Source organism: Thalassophryne amazonica, chromosome 7, assembly GCF_902500255.1.
Source record: "Thalassophryne amazonica chromosome 7, fThaAma1.1, whole genome shotgun sequence".
NCBI lineage: Eukaryota > Metazoa > Chordata > Actinopteri > Batrachoidiformes > Batrachoididae > Thalassophryne > Thalassophryne amazonica.
In genome coordinates, this window is record NC_047109.1 from 78,163,561 (window position 1) to 78,186,372 (window position 22,812).

The 22,812-nt window shown below is 41.9% G+C and overlaps 1 protein-coding gene and 1 long non-coding RNA gene across 2 annotated transcripts in view; both read left to right on the forward strand.

Moving 5' to 3' along the window:
• LOC117514309 overlaps positions 1–7,893 on the forward strand; it is a 28,428-nt gene extending 20,535 nt beyond the window's left edge. Inside the window, exon 3 of the long non-coding RNA XR_004561851.1 lies at positions 7,880–7,893. This is a non-coding gene — a long non-coding RNA (uncharacterized LOC117514309). The remainder of the gene's footprint in view (positions 1–7,879) is intronic.
• Positions 7,894–8,026: 133 nt separating this feature from the next.
• Positions 8,027–21,710, forward strand: LOC117514287 (neuronal pentraxin-1). The gene is given in 6 exon segments (XM_034174669.1): positions 8,027–8,479; positions 8,482–8,864; positions 18,742–19,177; positions 19,370–19,623; positions 20,995–21,174; positions 21,345–21,710. Coding segments are annotated over 6 exon segments (1,767 nt in total). The 5' UTR covers positions 8,027–8,175; the 3' UTR covers positions 21,555–21,710.
• Positions 21,711–22,812: the final 1,102 nt, after the last annotated feature.

The following is a 22,812-nucleotide window of genomic DNA, read 5'->3' on the forward strand; positions in this document are numbered from 1 at the left end:
TTTGAAGATTCTTTATAGCAAATCATGCTGCTCACCATGTTAACTTCCATCCAAAGTTGTTTGTTTGCTGGATTTTTGGCAAGATTACACAAAAATTAATGAAACAGTTTTAATGAAACGGGGTGGAGAGTGCAGTCGTGCTGTGCACTCGATCAAGTCAGACTTAAGAAGTGAAGCAGTGTAGGTCCTGATTAGTACTTGGCTGGGAGTGTAGGAGCAGCAGGAGCTTGCACATTTCTCCATGTAGAACTGGAGTTGTGTCAGGAAGGGCATCCGGCATAAAACCTGTGCCAAATCCCCAACAGAGCTCTACCAGATTATCAGGGGGACGGGAGAGAGACTTGATTTTGGTGTGGATCTGAATCAAGGGTCAGCCTCTGCCTTTGATACCTAATGCAGATACACTCACCGGCCACTTCAGTTGTTCAATTACTTCTTAACACAATCACCTCACAAGGGAGCAACTCAGTGCATTTAGGCATCTAGATGTAGTGAAGACAACTTGCTGGAGTTCAAACCGAGCATCAGAATGAGGAAGAATTAAGGGGATTTAAGTGACTTTGACCATGGCATGGTTGTTGGTGTCAGACGGGCTGCTCTGAGTATTTCAGAACCTGCTGATCTACTGGGATTTTCACTCACAACCATCTCTGGGGCTTACAGAGAATATTACGGAAAAGAGAAGCTATCCAGTGAGCAGCAGCTGTGTGGATGAAAAAGCCTTGTGAATGTCAGAGGACAATGGGTAGACTGGTTGAATGGGCGAATGTGTGATGTCATCATGTCAATATGGACCAACATCTCTGAGGAAAGTTTCCAACACCTTGTTGAATTTATGTCACGAACAATTAAGGCAGTTCTGAAGGCAAATGGGGGTCCAACCCAGTTCCAGCAAGGTGTACCTAATAAAGTGGCCAGTGAGTGTTGCTTTGATCCTGCAGCAACAAGGATCTACACTGAACAGTCAGGATGGAAATCTGAGCAATCAGGAGGATCAAAGATCTGGATTAAAGGTGAGCAATCAGAATCAACAGTCAGGATTATAGATGTAGGTCAGTGGTTCTCATTCCAGTCCTCAAGTACCACCTAACCTACACTGTCCCTGCTGTGCTCAGCCAGTCAAATACTAACAGACACTTGAATAAGATGAACATCTTGTGAAAGAGCAGGGAGAGATGGAAAATCTGTAGGTTAGGTGATACTTGAGAACCAGGTTTGTCAACCACTGATAGGTCAATGATTATGATAAGAAATGAGTGTTAGGATCAAATTTCAGCAATCAGGATCAAAGGTTAGGATCAAGGTTCATGAAATATCATCAAAGTTCAGCAAATTAGGATCAAAGTTCATGATTACAGAGCTACTTTTAGCAATCATAATGAAAGATAAATTAGGGGAGGTGATGGTCTCGTGGTTAAGCATTGGGCTTGAGACCAGAGGATCCTCGGTTCAAATCCCAGCCTGACCGGAAAATCACTAAGGGCCCTTTGGCAGGGTCCTTAATCCCTAGTTACTCCCGATGTGTAGTGGGCTCTTTGCATGGCAGCAGCCTGACATCGGTGTGAATGTGAGGCATTGATGTGTAAAGTGCTTTGAGCGTCTGATGCAGATGGAAAAGTGCTATATAAATGCAGTCCATTTACCACTGAAAGATAAATTAGCATCAATAGTCAGTGGCCCATTTTGAAGTATGGCAATCAGGATCAAAGCTCAGCAATCAGGATCATAGATAAGTGATGAGAATCAAAGATGAGTAGTCAGAAACACAGAGGATTAGGATCAACGTTAAGGAGAAAAGATTAGCAATTTGGGGAAAAAATCCAGTAATCAAAGAGCTATGCAATCAGTGTCAAAGATGAATGATTATAATCAAGAGTGAATGGTCCATATTCTCCAAGCTTACCAATCAATATCAACAATCAAGATCAAAGTTAAGTGATCAGAATCACCTGGACAAGAAACCACTAAATTTGGCAGTTTGTTACACATTATACATGACAGATAGAGAATGTTCCTAATATATTCAGTTATCATGAAATTTAATGGAAGAGATTTGGTTACATAATTTTAAAATAGTTTTTTGTCCCTTTGCAAGATAAATTCACTAATTAGGAGATTCTTCTTTAACTTTGTGAACATGTTGAAAGATGTGCGTACTTATGAAAGGTATTATTATGACTTTTATATTATTGCTTGATTACATCATGATATAGAAAATTATTTTTTTCCTGTGCAATTAATATTTTTTATATACTGTAATGAAGCCAGATTTGTTTCAAGTAAAAGAAAAAACAAAACCTATCAATTGAACCATATTGGTGCAATAACACATTTTGCCCCAGTAGGGGGCGATAATGAGACGTCACCTTATGTAGCCTGTAAAGCAACGTGCACAGACTCAGACTGGACAGTGTAGATCAAAATACTCACAAAATACAAAAACTTTGTCAAACTAAGACAAGCCAATAAGATTTCTAGGACAGCCACTATGTCAGCTCTAAACTATTTTAGGTCCACATGTTGCTTTGTCATCTTTGCAAACACAGACTCTGCCTCATCACTGCTGCATGTCTCGTCTCTGTCTAATCACAAACACCACTGAGGCCTGACGTCACACAAGCCAAAGCTACATGAAAATTTAACATCAAAGTATATTTGCTCAGAAGCAGACTGTCTGGGATCATGTCTCATGGCGTCGCCTGCCAACAGAGCCGCCTCCTTTTTTCCAGCCATAGCAAACCAGTCTGCTTCACAGGTTTCTGGGCCACTCGCTCCTGTAGTGAAGGAATCAGCACGGAGCGTCTGTGGTCTTGTCTGTTTGGATCGCAGCCATAAGTCTGTTTGTCTCAGCTCATTTCCTCTGGGCCTAAATCACACATGATAAGGAGATTGGCTGACAGGTGAACTCACTGACCTATTGAACTAAAAAGGACTTGCCTAGATCTGCAGTCAATGTGTCAATGTTTTCATAGTTTTATTGTACAGTCTGACAAAAAAAAAAAAAAAAAAAAAGCCGTCTGTCCACCAACAGGCAACAATTTGAGTTTGAATCACACAGTTGAATGTTAGTCCACTTTTTTTCTGGGACAGCGTCCTTTTGTGCCACAATCAGAGTGAAGAAAGCAGGCCAGGATGCAACCACCTGCATCAGCTAGGGGTCTGCACTCAGTAGAATGCAGACCTCAGCAAAGACGCTGCTCTAGTAGTAGCAGCAGCAGCAGTAGTAGTAGTAGTAGTAGTAGTAGTGGTAGTGGTAGTAGTCACAGGAAGGTGATGGTCTAGTGCAGGGGTGGGCAACTTGTGGAGTCACTGGCTGCAAAGAAAACCTGCACCCTCTTGCCCCTTTCTGGAACAAGTTGCCCACTCTTGGTCTAGTGGTTAAGCAGTGGGCTTGAGACCAGAAGATACTTGGTTCACACCCCCATCTGGCCGGAAAATCACTCGGGCAAGGTCCTTAATCCCCAAATTGCTCCTGGTGTGTAGTGAGCACCTTGCATGGCAGCACCCTGACATCAGTGTGTATTAATGTGAGGCATCACTGTAAAGCTTTTGATATACATGGAAAGTGCTATATAAATGCAGTCCATTTACCAGTATTACTGGTAGTACTGTACTCTGAATGTTTTCTTATTGAATGTGTGCAGCTGACTGGGTAAACAGTCTTGGTGCTGACACACACCAGTGTGTCTGAAATCCTTATTTAATTTTTAAATTTTAATCTTTATTTATATAATGTTAATGTGAATGGCTCTACAGCATTGCGCTCCAAATTTGAATTTGGATTTGTTGTGTCTCTTCCTCTGACCTGACACATGCATCCGTCTGCTGTCCTCTCGGCCAGACAGAGCGACGTGGAATTAATTAGGCCAGTTATGCCTGTGGTCAAATCGAGGTGAGCCGTTTGTGCATCCATGTTCTTTGTACATCAGGAATAGAAATATTCATGATTTTTGTCATAGCAGATTAATATGGTCAAAGACATTTCTAAAACAATAAAAGTGCGGCCAAAAAATTTTTTTAAAAAGTGAAAAACTAAAAATGTCAACACATACAGATGATCTGAGTGGGACACAGTGATGAGCCAAAACAAAGCAGAGGGAGGAGGTGAAAAGGGGGAGAGAGAGAGAGAGAGAGAGAGAGAGAGAGAGAGAGAGAGAGAGAGAGAGAGAGAGAGAAAATGAAAAGGGATATAATGAGTTGAGCACGTGTATGTGGAGTAAATCTGTGTGGACAAACGTAGTTTCACTGAGAGACTCTGAGGTAAGAACTCATTTCAAATGTTTATTCCATGTGTGCAGCTATTTAATTCGGGATGCAGCTGTTCTGTTTTTGTCCATTTTTATTTATATGATAATAAACTTCTGAAAGAAAGCCGAATTCATTTGTGTTGATCCAAGTAACTGGAAATGTTTGACTGGTGTATACGTGCACTAACTGAAGGAGGAAGGTGGATGTTATGTCTGTTTACACAGTAACTCACAAATCAGTGGATGGCTGTGATGACGCTTTGTGGACATCATCACATCATCATTGTCTTATGGAACAGCAGATTTGGACGCCTTTCTAAATATTTTAATTTATCTCAACTTTTCCTTTTGTTTTCCTGTATTTCAAAAACAGACATTTATGGCATCACAAAGCTCTAAGTGTGTTGCACAAAGACATCCCTTTTTTGCAGAAGGAGGGAAAAACAGTTATTTCTTCTTCTTATTATTATTATTATAAATACACAAATCCACTTTGTACTTAACATTTTTATCATTCATATGATCTTATTTGATTGCATAGAATGTAATTTCTGCACAGCAATAATGAAATTTATTGTGACTAGAGGGGAGAGAAAAATGCATCACTTTGAACTTGTATCTTGTAAACATCAGTGCTTGAAAGTAGTAGTTTTACACATTTCTGTTTGTCACAGCAGCTACATGATTTTTAAAAATTCAGGAAGCACAAATAGCTGTAGGCATTAAATAATGACAGCTGTTTAAATAATACTCGTATTGCAAAATAATGTGACTTTAAGTATTTGAAACCTCGTTTTCAGGTGTAATATTAAAGGAAAGAAAAAACATGTTTTTATAGATTTTATATGTTTTTTCTTCTTGTAATAAGATCATTACGATGTGAAGCGGTCAGAGTGGATGCAGGTCAGCTTTACTGTGTTATTTCAAAGAAACAAAAGCATTCTGAAAAGCAGCTGTTTTTAATCAATAATTTGAAGAAGTATTAAGTGGCATTTAAGTTGCTGCTCTTCTGATGAATCATTTGATCAGGATACTTTATTTAATACATGTATTATAACAGCCATCCAAAAGACCCTTAAGAGTGAGTTAGGTGATAAAGTTTCTACATCATAAGGTGGGAACAATGAAACAGTTACACACAAATATACAAAGGATACTGCATGTACAGTATAGTGTGTGTACTTTACACTTTGTTCTTCCTGACCAACACATCTTACCAAGTTGTAGAAAACAACATAGAGATAATTTGATCTTCTAATAGTTTTAATACGTTTAGCAGGAATGCCCCCCCCCCCAGTATTTTGTGTTGTGTGTGCATGCATGTTGAATCACAAGTTTAAATACAACTGTCAGCTAATAAATGAGGACTAATCGCACTACTTAAATATTTACTTTGAACATATGGTGCAGGCAACAGTGCACAACCCCAGTGACCACCGGGACTGATGGATTACCACGTGCGTGCACACACACATACACAGTGTGTCCGCTTATCTCTGGTTAATGTAGTACAACTATAAGCAATTAGGTTAACTGCTTAACATGGTGTTGGTGATAAAGTCACTTCAGATTGGGTGTGACGCTGTTTTGTAGCCGGACCATCTGTCACTCTTCTAAACCCTGTGAAACTCAACAAACACAACACAGAGCTTCACAGAAAAGGTCATTTTCCTCTTTAGACTGGAAACAGCATTATAGTTTTAAAAAATAAAAAATCAATTTTCAGTTGAAGCAACTAAGTTTTTGAATTAAAACAAGAAGAAGACTGATGTTTTGCTTTTTAATGTCATATTTGTCTGTTTTGACTGTTGCATAATTTACACATGACAGTGTGTGTGTGTGTATATATATATATACACACACACACACACACACACACACACACACACACACACACACACACACACACACACACACACACACACACAAACACTTTATTGGAGAAGCTGAGCAACAGGTGGTCATTGAGGTTTAGCTGCCACATCACATGTGCCATTTCAAAATGTCGACCCTGTATAATGAAGGACATGTGGCGCTGGGAGAGGTCACCTACCCTCTGACACAAACACACAGTGAACATCTCAGTTTCTCTCTGTTGTCATGGCAAACTACATCAAATTTAATATGGTAGCGGCTTTTTCCTCAAAATGCTACACACAATTCCCCATAATGACAATGTGGAAAAAAGTTATTTTGAGATTCTTGCAAATTTATTAAAAATAAAAAACTAAGAAAGCACATGTAAATAGGCATTCACAGCCTTTGCCACAAAGTTCAAAATTGAGCTCAGGGATGTTTCTGCAGCTTAATTGGAGTCCACCTGGGGTAAATTCAGCTGATTGGACATGATTTGGAAAGACACACACCTGTCTATATATAAGATCCCACACTTTACCAAAAGGCACCTGAAGGACTATCAGACCATGAGAAACAAAATTCTTTGGTCTGATGAGACAAAGATTGAACTCTTTGGTGTGAATGCCAGGAGTGATGTTTGGAGGAAACCAGGCACCATCCCTACAGTGAAGCATGGTGGTGGCAGCATCATGCTGTGGGGATGTTTTTAGGGGCAGGAACTGAGAGACTAGTCAGGATTGAGGGAACGATGAATACAGCAATGTACAGAGACATCCTGGATGAAAACCTGTTCCAGAGCGCTCTTGACCTCAGACTGGGGCAACGGGTCATCTTTCAATGACCCTAAGCACACAGCCAAGATATCAAAGGAGTGGCTTGAGGACAACTCTGTGAATGTCCTTGAGTGGCCCAGCCAGAGCCCAGACATGAATCCTACTGAACATCTCTGGAGAGATCTGAAAATGGCTGTGCACCAACGCTCCCCATCCAACCTGATGGATCTTGAGAGGTGCTGGAAAGAGGAATGGGTAAAACTGCCCAGAGATAGGTGCACCACGTTTGTGGCATCATATTCAAGAAGACCTGAGGCTGTAATTGCTGCCAAAGGTGCATCAACAAAGTATTGAGCAAAGGGTGTGAATAGTTATGTACAGCTGTATGCAAAAGTTTGGGCACCCCTCATAATTTTCCTTTATAAATCATCGGTTGTCTGGACCAGAAATTTCAGTTAAATAGCAGATGAACACACTGATATTTGAGAAGTGAAATGAAGCTTCTAGTATTTATAGAAAGTGTGCAAAAAGTATTTAAAAAAAACTGGGCAAACTATTCGGTCAAAATTAGCTTTTAGGCTCATGAAGTAAAAGATATAGGCAGGGGGGTGGCCAAGTGGTTAGTGCACTTGGTTTCAGTGTGGAAGGTTTCTGGTTCAAACCCCACCTCTGCCACACTTCTCTATGTAATGTGGAGTTGTATCTGGCATAAAACGTGTGCCAATTCAACATGCAGATCCACTTTGGATCTGCTGTGGTGACCCCGAGTGCAAACAAGGAAGCAGCTGAAGGGACTTACTATTACTCAGGGAATAAAAGAGTCAGGCAGTCAAAAAAACACTCTAGAGCAACAAAAAAGAGATATTTCGGTCTCGATGCCAATGGCCCTGATGAATCCACCTTTCAAAATACAACAAAGTGAAATCAGCTCCTCTCTGAAATGGTCTCAAAAAAGTTGAACTGCATTATTGTGAAGGTGTTTCGTGGTCTTACTACAATTAGATCTATATTTAACATTTAATGTTTTGTTTTTCAGGGTTAATTTTTTTTTTTTCTGACATAAGGCGAAAGACGAGATGACATCAAGATGACTAAAGAATTCTCTCAACACGCAACAATAAAACTCTGTTGTGTAATTTCAGCCACTGGTCCGGTACACAGACGGGGCATTAATGAGGCTCTTTTTTGTTTCTCTGCTTGCTGATGTCTCCATTACAACAAAGAAGTCAACACAAGCTAAACATCGACTGGCCTCACACATTTTGAAGTGAAGCTCCTTGGTGTCTGTTGAGCTGTGGATGGAGAACATGAAGAGATCTCAGATCACCTTCTTTGCTGCTTTTTTGGTTTCTGTATTGTCACTCCTCTGCTGCCCTGTTTCTGCCAGTACAGGGTCAAACTATGATTACGTGGCCCATCCGCACTTTGTCTGCACTCCCATTCCAGCGGACATAGACCCTGCCTGCTTCCCAACTGCAGGGCCGGGTGTCGGGGCAGCAGGTATGGGCGGACCACGGCGTCAAAGCGCACTGCCTACGGGCTGGTGGGGGGCAAGCGAAGAGGCTAAAGCCACCATCCTCCACCTCAGGGAGAGCCTTCTTCAACAAAAGAGACCATCCTCGACCAGAGGGAGACCATAAGAGAGCTGACCGCCAAGCTCACCCTGTGCGAAGGCTTTGGGCGGGGCATGACATCTCACAATGACCACCAGAGCCCACCCTCACACTCTCATCACTTAGGAGTGGACAGTTCACACACACACACCGACAATGGCCACTACAGCAACCTCCAAGGTCACCATGGAAACAGAAACATCATGCCAGACTCAATGCACTACTTCTCTGTGGGGGAGGAAAGATCTGATGGATGGCATGGCAGCAACCACCAGGGGGCGCACAAACATGTGACCCCAGTGAACATAACATCATCACCAGAGCAGATGGAGAGGATGCTGCAGGCGCTGAAGGAGAGGGTGGACAACCTGCAGGTGAGTGACAGGAGACGCAAACTTTTGAACTTTAACGTGCAATAAAATTTTCTGAATCTGAATGTGAATATTACAATGAAAAGGAAAAAAAAAACAACTAGTAAAATGTGGGCAGACATTTTGTTAAGTAAACAAAAGACATTTTCTTGAGATGTCAGGGGACATCTCAAGAAAAACTGGCTGTAAAAGTTTGTCCAATAACTTATAGGCTGTGAAAATGCAAGGACTACATATACAAAAAACAACTGTAATTCTTCAATGATTAATGTGAGATTTTAAGATGAAATTTTACACGACACACACACACAGACACACACACACACTGAGTCATTTCAGCCCCATTGTGGTGGTGTACACAAACAGGAATTACAACATTTTGCAATTGTGCAAATACTGATGAAATTGTTTTGATGTTTTTTGTTTGTGTTTTTTTTTTTCACTTTTCATCAGTGAAGCTCAGACACTGTACTTAATTTTTTGTTTGTGTGTGTTTTTTTAAATTTTCCACTTTTCATCAGTGAAGCTCGGATACTTTGTTGTTTTTTTGTTTGTGTGTTTTGATTTTTTTAATTTTCCACTTTTCATCAATGAGGCTCGGACACTTTGTTGTTTTTTTTTTTGTTTGTGTGTTTTGATTTTTTTAATTTTCCACTTTTCATCAGTGAGGCACAGACACTTTGTTGTTTTTTTGTTTGTGTGTTTTGATTTTTTTAATTTTCCACTTTTCATCAATGAGGCTCGGACACTTTGTTGTTTTTTTTTGTTTGTGTGTTTTGATTTTTTTAATTTTCCACTTTTCATCAGTGAGGCTCAGACACTTTGTTGTTTTTTTTGTTTGTTTTTGTGTTTTGATTTTTTTAATTTTCCACTTTTCATCAATGAGCCTCGGACACTTTGTTGTTTTTGGTTTTTTTGTTTGTGTGTTTTGATTTTTTTAATTTTCCACTTTTCATCAGTGAGGCTCGGACACAGTTTGTAGTTTTCTTTCCCACTTTTCATCAGTGAAGCTCGGACACTTTGTTATTTTTTTGTTTGTTTGTTTTGATTTTTTTTAATTTTCCACTTTTCATCAGTGAGGCTCTGCCACTTTGTTGGGGCTTTTTTGTTTGTTTGTTTGTTTGTGTGTTTTGATTTTTTAATTTTCCACTTTTCATCAGTGAGGCTCGGACACTTTGTTGGGGCTTTTTTTTTGTTTGTTTGTGTGTTTTGATTTTTTTAATTTTCCATTTTTCATCAGTGAGGCTCAGACACTTTGTTGGGTCTTTTTTTTGTTTGTTTGTAGGTGTGTTTTGATTTTTTTAATTTTCCATTTTTCATCAGTGAGGCTCGGACACTGTAGTATATTGTTAGAATGATCTAGGATCATCATTGATCGATTAGTTCACCCTAAGGGGGCGCATCAGTATTTGATATGTCAAGTCTGTTCTTCAGTGTAGTATGTGAGCGCCAGAATAAAGGTCACATACAAAGTGTTCACCCGTAAATATGCCTCACCGTTTAATTTTATAGTGTAACAAGTACACAACATGGCATCAGAAGAGGTTTTTTCTTCATCCACATGAGACACGAGACACCAGAAAGTTTAGTTTTACGTTTACATCGAGTGACCGAACGTCAACGTTAGCATGGACCAGTTCAAGCCACCTGCACCGCTAATGCTAACAGGCAAACTTAGCGAGAATTGGCGCCGATGGGAGCAACGTTTCCAGCTGTACAGGACAGCTATGGGTGCGGACGAGAAGGATGAACCGGTGAAGATTGCCATCATGCTACACACGGTCGGTGAGGATGCGTTAGAGATCTACAACACCCTCGATGTCGAAACAGAGGAAGTGGATGGTCAACCTGGTGAACCTACACTCAAAGATATACTGGATGCCTTCAGAAAATACTGCATTCCAAAGAAGAACATCGTGTTCGAGCGCCATCAGTTTTGGTCAGTACCCATGCCAGAAGGAGTCAACGTTGACCAGTTCGTGATGGAAATTCGCCAGAAATGTATGAAATGCCAGAGGCATCAGTGGAGGCTCTTCACAAGGTGTCAGTTAGCTCAGAGAAGGGGAGAGCAGGCATGAAATAAAAGCCAAGACCACAAGAAAAAACAAAGGCACAAGCAGCGAACGTAAACACATGCAGAAAGTGTGGCGGGGTGCATAAACCTTGTCAATGTCCAGCGTTTGGCGTCATATGCCACAACTGCAACAAGAGGACCCACTACGCGAAGATGTGCGCATCAACACAAGATAGAGGAGCCACTGCCCGAGGCGTGCATGGTCTTGAGGTTGAATCTGTGTTCATAGGGACTATGTCCTGTGCTGGACCCAAAAACAGTCAGCAGGATAATGCGTGGTACACAACAGCCAAAATACAAAACACAGAGGTCAAGTTTAAATTGGACACTGGGACAGACGCGAATGTGCTCCCTCTGAGCATTTTGCAGGAGATTCCGGGTCCTCATCAGCTGCAGCCCACCCGCATAGCTATCGTGGCTTATGGAGGAACACGTCTGAAGCCAGAAGGCACCGTGAGTCTTACCTGTGATGTGGCCAGGATGAAGTCAGATCTTCAGTTCTTCATTACCAAGTACTCCTCCACTCCAATATTAGGCAGAGATGCATGTGAACAGCTGAAGCTGGTGAAAAGAATGGAGACCATCCCAGTCAAGACACCAGCCACAAAAGAGGAGTTAGTGGACTCCTACCCCTCCGTCTTCAGTGGTCTGGGACAGTTTCCCGGGGTGCATCACATTCACACAGACCCACATGTGACCCCAGTAGTGCACGGCTGCAGGAAAATCCCCATCGCTGTCATGGACAGGCTGAAAACCACGCTGGAAGAACTCGTAGAAAGAGATGTCATCGCACCTGTGACAGAGCCCACAGAATGGGTAAATAGCCTTGTCATTACAGAGAAGAAAAACGGGTCGCTCAGGGTGTGCTTGGACCCTCGTGACCTGAATGAGGCGATCAACAGACAACACTTCTCAATACCTACCCCAGAAGAAGTACTCCACAGGCTGTCAGGGAAAACCATCTTCTCCATCTTAAAAGGATGGATACTGGCAAGTGAGACTGGACAAGCCCTCCTCAATGCTCTGCACATTCGGCACACCGTGGGGCAGGTTTCACTTTAAGAAACTTCCTTTTGGCATTAAGTCCGCCAGCGAGGTTTTCCAACAAAAAAAACTGTGAGACATTCGGCAACGTTGAAAGAGTGCATATAATTGCAGACGACATGATCATCGCCACTGCGTCTGAGGAAGAGCATGATGCCATTCTGCAGGAAGTCATGGACACTGCACAGAGAAACAACATCAAATTCAACAAAGAGAAAATTCAAAACAAGGTGGACTCAGTCAGATACATGGGACATGTTGTCACCTTGAAGGGTGTGAAGCCGGACGAGTCCAAGGTGTTAGCCATCAGAAACATGTCGCAGCCTGAGGACAAGAAAGGACTACAGAGGCTACTGGGAATGACAAGGTATCTCTGCCAATACATCCCAAACGAAGCCATGATCACAAGCCCACTCAGAGAGCTGTTACGAAAAGATGTTGCCTGGCACTGGAGCCATGAACACACTGCTGCACTAGACAAGCTCACGACCGACGTTAGGCAGGCCCCAGTACTCCAGTTCTTCAACCAGAGCAAGCCACTCACCATACAGTGCGACGCATCAAAAGACGGACTCGGCGCCTGTCTGCTGCAGGAAGGTAGGCCACTGTCTTATGCTTCACGAGCACTCACAGAGTCTGAGAAGAATTATGCTCAGATAGAGAAAGAGCTGCTGACAATAGCTTTTGCAACCAAGCGCTTTCACCAGTATGTCTATGGTAACACAGTGACTGTACAATCAGACCATAAGCCACTAGAAGTCATCTTCAAAAAGCATCTGAGCAAGGCATCAGCACGACTTCAGCGCATGCTATTGCAGCTCCAACGGTATGACCTGAGAATAACCTACACTGCAGGCAAGGACATGCACGTTGCTGATACCCTGCCCCACGCTGTTGCCACTGACTGCAAGGATGATGCGAAAGAGGATCTGTTCGAGGAGAAAGTAGTGCATGCAATGGAAGCCACAGGTGCACTCGACGCAGACACTCTCTCAAAGCTCAAGGTGGCCACGGCGACAGACAACGTACTGCAACAGGTGATGGAGCTACACAACAAAGGTTGGCCGAGACGACGGAGCAGTGTTTCCATCAATCTACACCAGTACTGGCCTATGCGAAACTCCATCAGCATCAGGGATGGCATACTGATGACTGGTGACAGGATTGTGATCCCACAGAGTGTGAAGCAGCTGATGCTTGACAGACTGCACCTCGCACACCAGGGGATACAGCGGATGAAAGCACAGGCAAAAAAAGTGATGTACTGGCCAGGTATGACGCATGACATTGAACACATGGTGGAAAGCTGCGGCCCATGCCAACAACTCCAGCCACAGAATCACAAAGAACCTCTGATTCCACATGAGGTACCTGAGCTGCCAAGGCTGAAGATTGGGGCTGACATCTTTGAGCTACACGGACAGTCATATCTCCTGATGGTGGATTACATGTCAAAATACCCAGAGGTGCTCCACTTACCTGACAAAACCACCTACACAGTCATACGCAAGATGTAGACCGTCTTCGCCAGACATGGAATCCCAAAACAGTTGGTAAGCGATCATGTTCCTTTCGCCAGCTCTGAAATGAGACAGTTTGCGTCATCATGGGGCATAAAGCTTGTCCACTCCAGCCCTGGATATCCACAATCAAAGGGCCTTGCAGAGAGAATGGTAAGGACAGTAAAGCATGCACTTAAAAAGGCAACACAGACTGGCACAGACCCACACTTAGCTCTCCTGTCACTATGAAACACTCCAGTGACTGGCACAGAATTTTCACCAGCACAAGTCCTGATGGGAAGAGTACTGCGAAGCACCTTGCCAAGCTCCACAGCTGTCCTGCAACCAGCTGTCCCGCATGGATTTCACTCTAGGCTGAAACACCTACAAGCCAGGCAGGAGCACTACTACAACCACAACACAAAGACTCTGCCAGTTTGCTCCTGGTACTACAGTTCACATGGCAACACGTGTTGGCTGGGAACCAGCTACTGTCCTAAGCAAAAGAGTGGAACCACGTGCATACAGTGTACAGACTCCCAGTGGTGTCACATTCCGGAGAAACCGACGTCATCTGAGGAGAATCCACCCCAGTCTACACAGAGAAGACGACGATGAAATGCTGGAGCAAGCCATCGCTTCACAGAGAGGACAGACCAGTGCACTCCCACCTGTGAACCAAACAACCCCACTTCAGCTGCTCCCACACACAGCACCAGAAGTGGGAGACTTGTGAAGATGCCTACAAAGTTCAGGGACTATGAGTTAACATAATACTTAGGTCCAGGTTACAGATTATTGAAGTTCTGACTTTGTTTACATTTACGTGTTTCAGTTGAGTTAATTTTTTTACTTCCATATCTTTATAATCAACAGAGTGACTGAAATAAAAAAGAGGAAACAGAGATAGAAGAACAGAAAATCAAGTGTCTAAAAAAAACATGAAAAGAAAAAGAAAAAAGAGAAAGAAGAAAAAAAAACATTTTTAAAAGACTTCATTTATGTAATGTGATTCAAACGTTGTTTTTACAGTATAAGGATATCATTTAAAATGCTTAATGCAGAAGTTATTTCTTGTGATGTTAAAGTTAAAGATGACTCTCATGCTTAAAAAGGGAGGATGTAGTATGTTGTTAGAATGATCTGGGATCATCATTGATCGATTAGTTCACCCTAAGAGGGCGCATCAGTATTTGATATGTCGAGTCTGTTCTTCAGTGTAGTATGTGAGTGGGAGAATAAAAGTCACATACAAAGTGTTCACCCGTAAATATGCCTCACCGTTTAATTTTATAGTGTAACAAGTACACAACAGACACTTTGTTGTTTTTTTGTTTCGATTTTTTTAAATTTTCCACTTTTCATCAGTTTGTTTGTTTGCTTGTGTTTTGATTTTTAAATTTTTCACTTTTCATCATTGATGCTCAGACACTTTTGTTGGGGCTTTTTTTGTTTTTTCCACTTTTCATCAGTGAAGCTTCGACACGTTGTTTTTTGTTTATTTGTGTGTTTTGATTTTTTTTAATTTTTCACTTTTCATCATTGATGCTCGGACACTTTGTTGGGGCTTTTTTGTTTGTTTGTTTGTTTAATTTTCCACTTTTCATCAGTGAAGCTCCGACGCTTTTTCTTGTCATTTCCTTTTCCCAGTTTTGTTGTTGTTGTTGGACCAAGAAAATGAGTAATTGGACTCTTTGCTGGTGCTTCATTGTCTGCATGATGTGTGAGTGTGTTTGTGTGAATATGAGGCATAATCGTAAAGCGCTTTGAGCATATGATGCAGATGGAAAAGCGCTATATAAATGCAATCCATCTACCATTTAAATGAGAGCACATTAGAAAGAGGGATGAATGTTACGTGCGGTGTGCATTTAATGCTGTTTCTTTTTTACACTGTTAATAAATCAAGCCTCACCCAAAGTATTACTATGTTCATTAAGTACTTAAGACAAATGAATCAGGAGCAATGACTCACTTCATCACCACATGGACAAGGGAGCTGCTTTGCCTGATGTCCCTCAGTGGACACCTATGAGCCACAGCAGGCTCATTCATACGTGGACGTCGTCAGTGTTTGATGTGGTGATGTCATGGACGCACAGACTGAAGCACAAAGTTAGAGCAGCTCATACAGGGGTACCCGTCTTCTGTTCAATTACTTCTTCCTCGCATGTATTTCTCTTGTGTGTGTTCTTTAGCTCGGCATCACAGACAGATGTCAGGAGCTGTGCTTCTGTGTGTGTGTGGGGGGGGGGGGGGGTGGACGGTGGACACATGGGTCTAAGATCATCATTAATTACCACGATCTTCCTTGACGGACTTGTAATCACAGCAGGCACCAGGACAGAGCCTGGATTACCTATGAGAGAGCACGACAGACAGACACGTATCATGCTGACTACTGCATTTCACATTACAGGATTCGTACCTCTACCAGCCCACAGAGGAGGTTGGCAGTTATGTCATTGCCACTGTTCTCTGATTTAAAGCAATATAATTTAATTTTTAACTTAATTTGTAGATTGATAGTTCCTGGGTCAAGAAAAATCTAAACAAATTTTGTTGTTTCTGTGTAGGCTCTCAGTTGTCCAGGTGGTTTCCATAGTAGAGAAGCTTGAATATTCGACTGGACTGGGTTGCTTGACACGAGGACATTTCGCTTCAAATCTCAGAAGCTTCCTCAGCTAAAATTCTTGCTCTGGTAGTCTGACTTCTGTCTGACCCTTGTCGAGAAGAACAAACAGAAGCCACAAAAGCTGGAGTTTTAAACCTAACCAGACCCCTCCTACCAAGAGGCAGACTGTTATTGGCAGGGGACTGCTATTGTAAACGGGACAAAACGTGTCTCAGACCCCCTCCCCGGTTAAGGCTGGGTTTCAACTGTTTCACATAGAATGCCTCCTTCACCCCTCTCTCAAACCATTTCTTCTCTCTGGCTAAGATTTTAACTTCCTTGTCCTCAGACTACCAGAGCAAGAATTTTAGCTGAGGAAGCTTTTGCGATTTGAAGCAAAACGTCCTCGCGTCAAGCAACCCAGTCCAGTCGAAGATTCAAGCTTCTCTACTAAATTTTGTTGTTGTTGTTGTCGTGGCAATCCCCCGGTGGTGAGGTAGATTGTCTCTTGATCGATTCCCGGACAGGATATCTTCATCCGGTTGTTGATCGACAGATGCCTGTGCGTCGGTTTGTTTAACAAGAGAATGTCGTTGTACGCCAACAAACAGACATATCTTTAGCCTGGCCCGATGCCTGGGAAATCCCAGATGATCGGGGTCTGAGGACCTGCTGCAGCCTTCATCCACATTCACAGCTGTTGGGTTGCAAACCAAAACCTCCTCCGCCTGATCTGCTGTTGAGGACTTCTTGTTCCACCAGAACCCTGTTAGCCGCCTTGTTTTCAGGGTTCCTATTGGGCCTTCCTGGCTACCATAGCGGCCACGTGGCACACAAGGTCCCCACCATATTTCATTCCAACAGGCCTATGCCTAGAAATCCCCTACTTGATCCTTCATCCAGGTGTCACGACGTGGACAAGGGGTTGGATTATGACACCCCAAAATGTGTTACTGTTGAAAATGCTTCAAGGATCTTATTTTTTTATTTCTGTCATCTGGTACTTTACATTGTGTTGGGTTTAATTTTGATCTATTTCTGCATCCTTATCACACTATAATCTACTTATGGTTAACCAGTTTTTTGTTCTTTATGGTGAGGTGAGATTTCAATTTAATTAGAAAGTGATCACATAAAACAAACCCCAGTTCTCACTGTTATGATGATAATTGAAGCTATTTTCTGGGGCTGCCCCTGGACCATGGATCTGCAGACAGGTTCTTCCTTGGCTCGTGTCCCACTCAACCGTTTGTAAAGAAAACGAAACATTATCTTTTGAATCTTGTGACAAACAAACCAACAGATGCAGCTGAAAATATGTAACTTCACAGTAGAGGATTAAAAAACTAAACAAAAAAATTACAAAGCAAACATACAAATAAACATTTACAATTCAGACATTAAACTGCAAAATTATTGTCGGCGTACAATTCAAGGCATTTTATACTGCAAACTACACAAAATAATGACTGCTCTGTGCACCACAGAAACCACATTCATCCTGAGGGGAAGAGCTAAAACTCAATCCTTGTTTGAGAGTGAAAAATATCTCTAGAAATAGTCTTAAACATCTTCTAGACTCTGCTGTTGGATATGAGTGAAGATTCTGCTCAGCAGTAATGTCAGTGGCTATATTTCATTAATTTGTTATCATTAATTTACAACTCTAAACCAAGGAGGCAATTTTGTCTGTTAGCAGGATATCTCTAAAACACATTAATAGATTTCACATACATTTGGTGGAGAAACTGACCTTAGCTCAAGGAAATGATGTCCAGATTTTCATGTGGATCCAGAATAATTTTTAATAACTATTTCTATAATGCCTTTCATTGATTTCTCCTGTTATTTGTGCTTTGGTGAAACATTACCACCACTAGTTTGAAATTCTTAATGACTGATGGTCCCATGTATTATCCTGAAATCAGAAATCAATTTCATGTCAATATTAAAATGCAAAGCCTACATAAAAACTACAACTGCATCTATATTTGGATTAAAACACAAGTCCTGATTGATTCGCAATTGTTTTTCCAGGTATTTGTAATTTTTCAAAGTCCATCTGTTGACTGGCTGCAGTAAGTCCGTCACTGAGAGAGACTCAGATGAGGAGTATTGTGAGGGAGCGTCAGCTACGGCACTTTGGCCATGTGGGACATTTCTCTGTGAATGATCTAGCATGTAGACGCCTCGGCGTTGAGGGCCCCAGTGCCTGGAGAAGGCCAAGGTGATGCCCATGATTCACCTGGTTGCAGCTGATAGATGGTTACTTTTGAGAGGTGGGGAAGGATCCATTGTCTGCAGCACCAGAACAAGTTCCCAGACTTCACCTCACTTGACTATATTAAGTGTGGGTAGATGTGAGTATATTTTATTTAACCTTATAACAGATAAATAATGTCCATTGCAATGGCCAGACAAGTCCAGTCTTCCACTTTGGAAGGAAACTTACAATTACAGCCCCACCAGCAGACTTAAAGATGTTCTTGACTATTAAACATTATTTTTGTGTTGAGAAGTACCTGTGATTCACTGAAGGCTGTTTGTGTCTGCACCAAAGTGGACTTGATGTTGGATACGACAGAAGGACAAGCATCAAATGACATAAATATATAATGTATTTTCCACTCTGCCCTCCTTCAACAGAAGAGAAACACATCAATTAGCTATTCCACCTCCCTGAAAGAGCTGCTGCAGAGGAAGATCGATATTCTGGAGGAGCAGCTGCACCATCATTCTGCTGCTCTCAACAGCCCAGACCATCATCATGATGAAAGCAGTCACCATGACAATGGAAGCCATCATGATGACAATCACCATGAGGATGGAAATTCCAATGACCACAAGGATGGCCACATTGAGGAGAACCACACAGAGCATCACGATGACAGCCACAACGATGACCATCATGAATCAGATGGTAACCACAGCAGCCGTGATGACGATGATGATGACAGCCACCACAGCAATGAAGCAGTCAGCCGCAATTACCTTTCCCACTTGGGATACAGAACTTCAGGGTCCCGAGCAGGAATCCATTCAAATAAACTGGAGGCAATCCTGAATGAGCTGCAGCTCACAGGTAAAGCATTCACTAGTCAATAAGTGACATTTGTCACAGAATGCTTTGTGTGCAGGAGTGTGCTGCAAAAATATAGACTACACTAAAGGCTCCTGCATCATTTCTGCACCAAATTCATGCATTCTGCTTTGTTTCTTTGTATTCTTACTTTTTCATTCAACATATAAATGATGTTATTATGTTGGAAAACAGGATCCAGCAGGAAGAAATCTAAAAGTCCAGATGACTTCCAGATTAGCTTTCCAATGAGAACAAACTACATACACGCAAGGGTTAAGAGGACTTTGATGCAGGAGATCTCTGCTTTGACCTTGTGTCTTTGGATCAAGTCTGGCCTGGGGCCCAGCCTGGGAACGCCGTTTTCTTACTCTGCCCCTGGACAGGCCAATGAACTGGTGCTCATTGAGTGGGGGAACAACCCCATGGAACTACTCATCAACGATAAGGTAAGGCAGGAAAAAAAAACACCAGCCAAGCAGCAAACATACTGAGCTTACGGACAAATGTGTGATCATAGTGTTATAAAGCTGAGCACAAAAATGCTGTGCCTTATAATTATGGCAAACCTGCTTCTAGACCTTTCTCAAAGTGTGGTCTGTGACCCCTACTGGTCCAGGAATATATTGGTAAAATATCATTATTATTACGTCCGCCAAGAATGTAATAAAATCATCTGCGTTTATTTATTTGTCTGGCTGTCTGTTAGCAGGATTACGTCAAAACTACTGCACAGATTTTGATGAAATTTTCACCACAGATTAGGCGATGGAAGAACCCATTACATTTTGGAGGTGAGCCGGATCCGGATTCTGGATCAAGATTTCACTTTATATATGCTTTGAAGGATTATGTTAAAACTACACGGCTTCTCACTAAATTTTCACCATGGATATATATTAGGCCATGGAAGACTCCACTAAATTTTGGAGGTGATCCAGATCCGAATCTGGATTAAGATTTCACTGTATATATGCTTTGAAGGATTACGTCAAAACTACTTCACAGATTCTCACCAAATTTTCACCACTGATACATATTAGGCCATGGAAGAAGACTCCATTAAATTTTGGAGATGATCCAGATCTGGACTGGCGGATGTCAGAAATCTCTGATTGCTCTTGCTAATTGTTATTACTACTCAGATTTTTCACACATTTCAGTTCATTGTTATTTGTTGGTGCCAATTTTTTTTTGCAGACCAGGTACTGTAGCTCAGTTGATAAGGAGCTGGCCTGCCAATATGTAGACCTGGGCTTGAATCCCGCTTGTGCTACCTGTGTCATTGGACAAGGCATTTAATCTGCATTCTCAGTTCACCCAGCTGTAAAATGGGTAGCAACCATGACTGGAAAGTAACCTTTAATGGATTGGCGTGCTTCCCACGGAGAGTCAAGGACTCTCGTGCTTCACGCCACAGAAACCAGAGCTAAGTACTGGTCCTTTGGGCCTCAGGGTATAGGACCAGTACATAAAAAAATTAATCAATCTAATTCTTTAGTTACTTTTAATAATGTCACCAAATATCTCTACCTACTTATCTTGTTGAGATTCTAATGAGGCACCGATTACCAGAAGTGTTAAACTGGAATCATAGCTCAAAAGGTAGAATTTATCTTCTGATCAATCATCACCCAAATCATAGATTTTGTACTTAATTGTTGGTTTGAATCATGACAGCTTAAGCAAGATAACTGAACCTCAAGTTCACTGCCTGTCTACATGCGAGGATCATGAATGCGTTCCTGAGAAATGTGCCCCTTTAGACTTTTAGGCAGATGAGTTGAAATGCTTCACTCTCATCACCTCCCCATCCCCAGGCAGTGACGCTGCCCCTGTCTCTGAGCGATATGAAATGGCACCATGTCTGTGTGACCTGGTCCACACGGGACGGACAGTGGGAGGCCTACCAAGACGGGGTACAGAGAGCATCTGGGACAAATCTATCTCCCTGGCACGCAATCAAAGCAGGAGGGGTGTTCATCCTGGGACAAGAGCAGGTAGATACAATACGAGATTCTCTTCAATGTACATGATTAAAAACTGTTTTGTTTTTACATAACTTAATTTCAACCAATTAGTCAGATGTGCATTGGCTAAACCAATGACTGACCGTTGTCACGTGGCACCCTCAAAGCAAAAAAATTTGACATGTTCTCCTCTTCCTCAGGACACTCTTGGAGGTCGTTTTGACACAGTTCAGTCATTTGTAGGCGAGATGTCAGACCTGCATATGTGGTCACATGTCCTGAGTGCCAGCGACATCTTTACCTTGGCCTCCTGTGGCAGCCACCTTAGCGGTGACATCATCGCTTGGTGTGAGGCAGAGGTGGAGCTTCATGGAGGTGTGGTCAGATACCCCTTTAACCCCTGTCACTGAAAGGCTGCGGCACAGATCAGTAACATGATGACATCCTGAGAGCATTGAGTCCAACAGAAACTCTAACACCTGCTCGGATAAAACAGATGTCACGTCGACTTTAAACTGTGCCGCAGACTCCTCAAGGCCTTCGTTTTCTTGTAATTACCGATATTTTCTTTTAAAATAAAATGATCTGACTCAGCAGTCTGCATAGCCGTTCCAGACCTTAGTTAATCTCAACTTTGTGTTTTATTTTAAATGAAAAAGTGTCGTATGTGACATATTGTCATACTGTTTATAAATGAGTATTTTAGGTTCAGATGTTAGCAGACTGAACACGTTTTCTGTTGTTGTCAAGATAGAGCTGTGATTCAGAACCATTTTGTGCTTTGGATTCACTTTCTTAAGAGGTTTCCATGGAAAATACAGCTAATGTACCAAAGAAACAGTAGAATTCACATGCCACTCTTATTTTATTCATCTCTGTGTCGTAGACATTTTATTACAAGAGACTTGTGAAAACACACTGTGACATTTAGTTTTACAGCATCAGCTAGCTTTACCATTATTACATAGATTATTTGGATAACACTGTGAGCAGCACCCTTCAAAAGAAATGTTAATTCTGTATAGTTTTGTTAGAATTTTGTGTTTTTGATTTGAATCAGTCCCCAAAGAACTGGTATTTGTGGTGAAAATAGCTCAGTGCTCTTTAACATTGCAAAATGTTAAAAGATTAAAAGCCATGTTAAAAGATTGAACATAAACACCACCTGCACGAGGGAAGCACCCAGAAGTGTCTGTTCTTCCACGTGTGGTGTGAGCAGCACACAGTTAAAATACACCAAATTATTAATTTTTTTGGACAACATACTGGCAACACTAAACAATTAACACATTTTATTGAAGTTTTTGTGAATGGGGAGTTAATCACAGACACCAAAAATGTAAATACAATAAAAAAATTTTTTACATGACAGCCATCCAGTTACAAGAAGTCAACTTTTCTGCTCTTCACTTTTTTGAAAGCTGCTCAACTAAACTCACACAGAGCTCTGTGAGTCACAAGATCTGGATCATGAAAAATAATCTAACAGGAAAAGTTGATGGTGAGTCTGTATGTATTTCCATGAATCCCTTTTCTGGACCTGCTTATTCTCGTTCATGGCCGGGGGGGGGGGGGGGGGGGGGGGGGGGGCTATCCCAATTGTTACTGGGTGAGAAGCAGGGTACACCCTGGATAGGCCGCCAGTCTATCGCAAGGCTGACACATCTA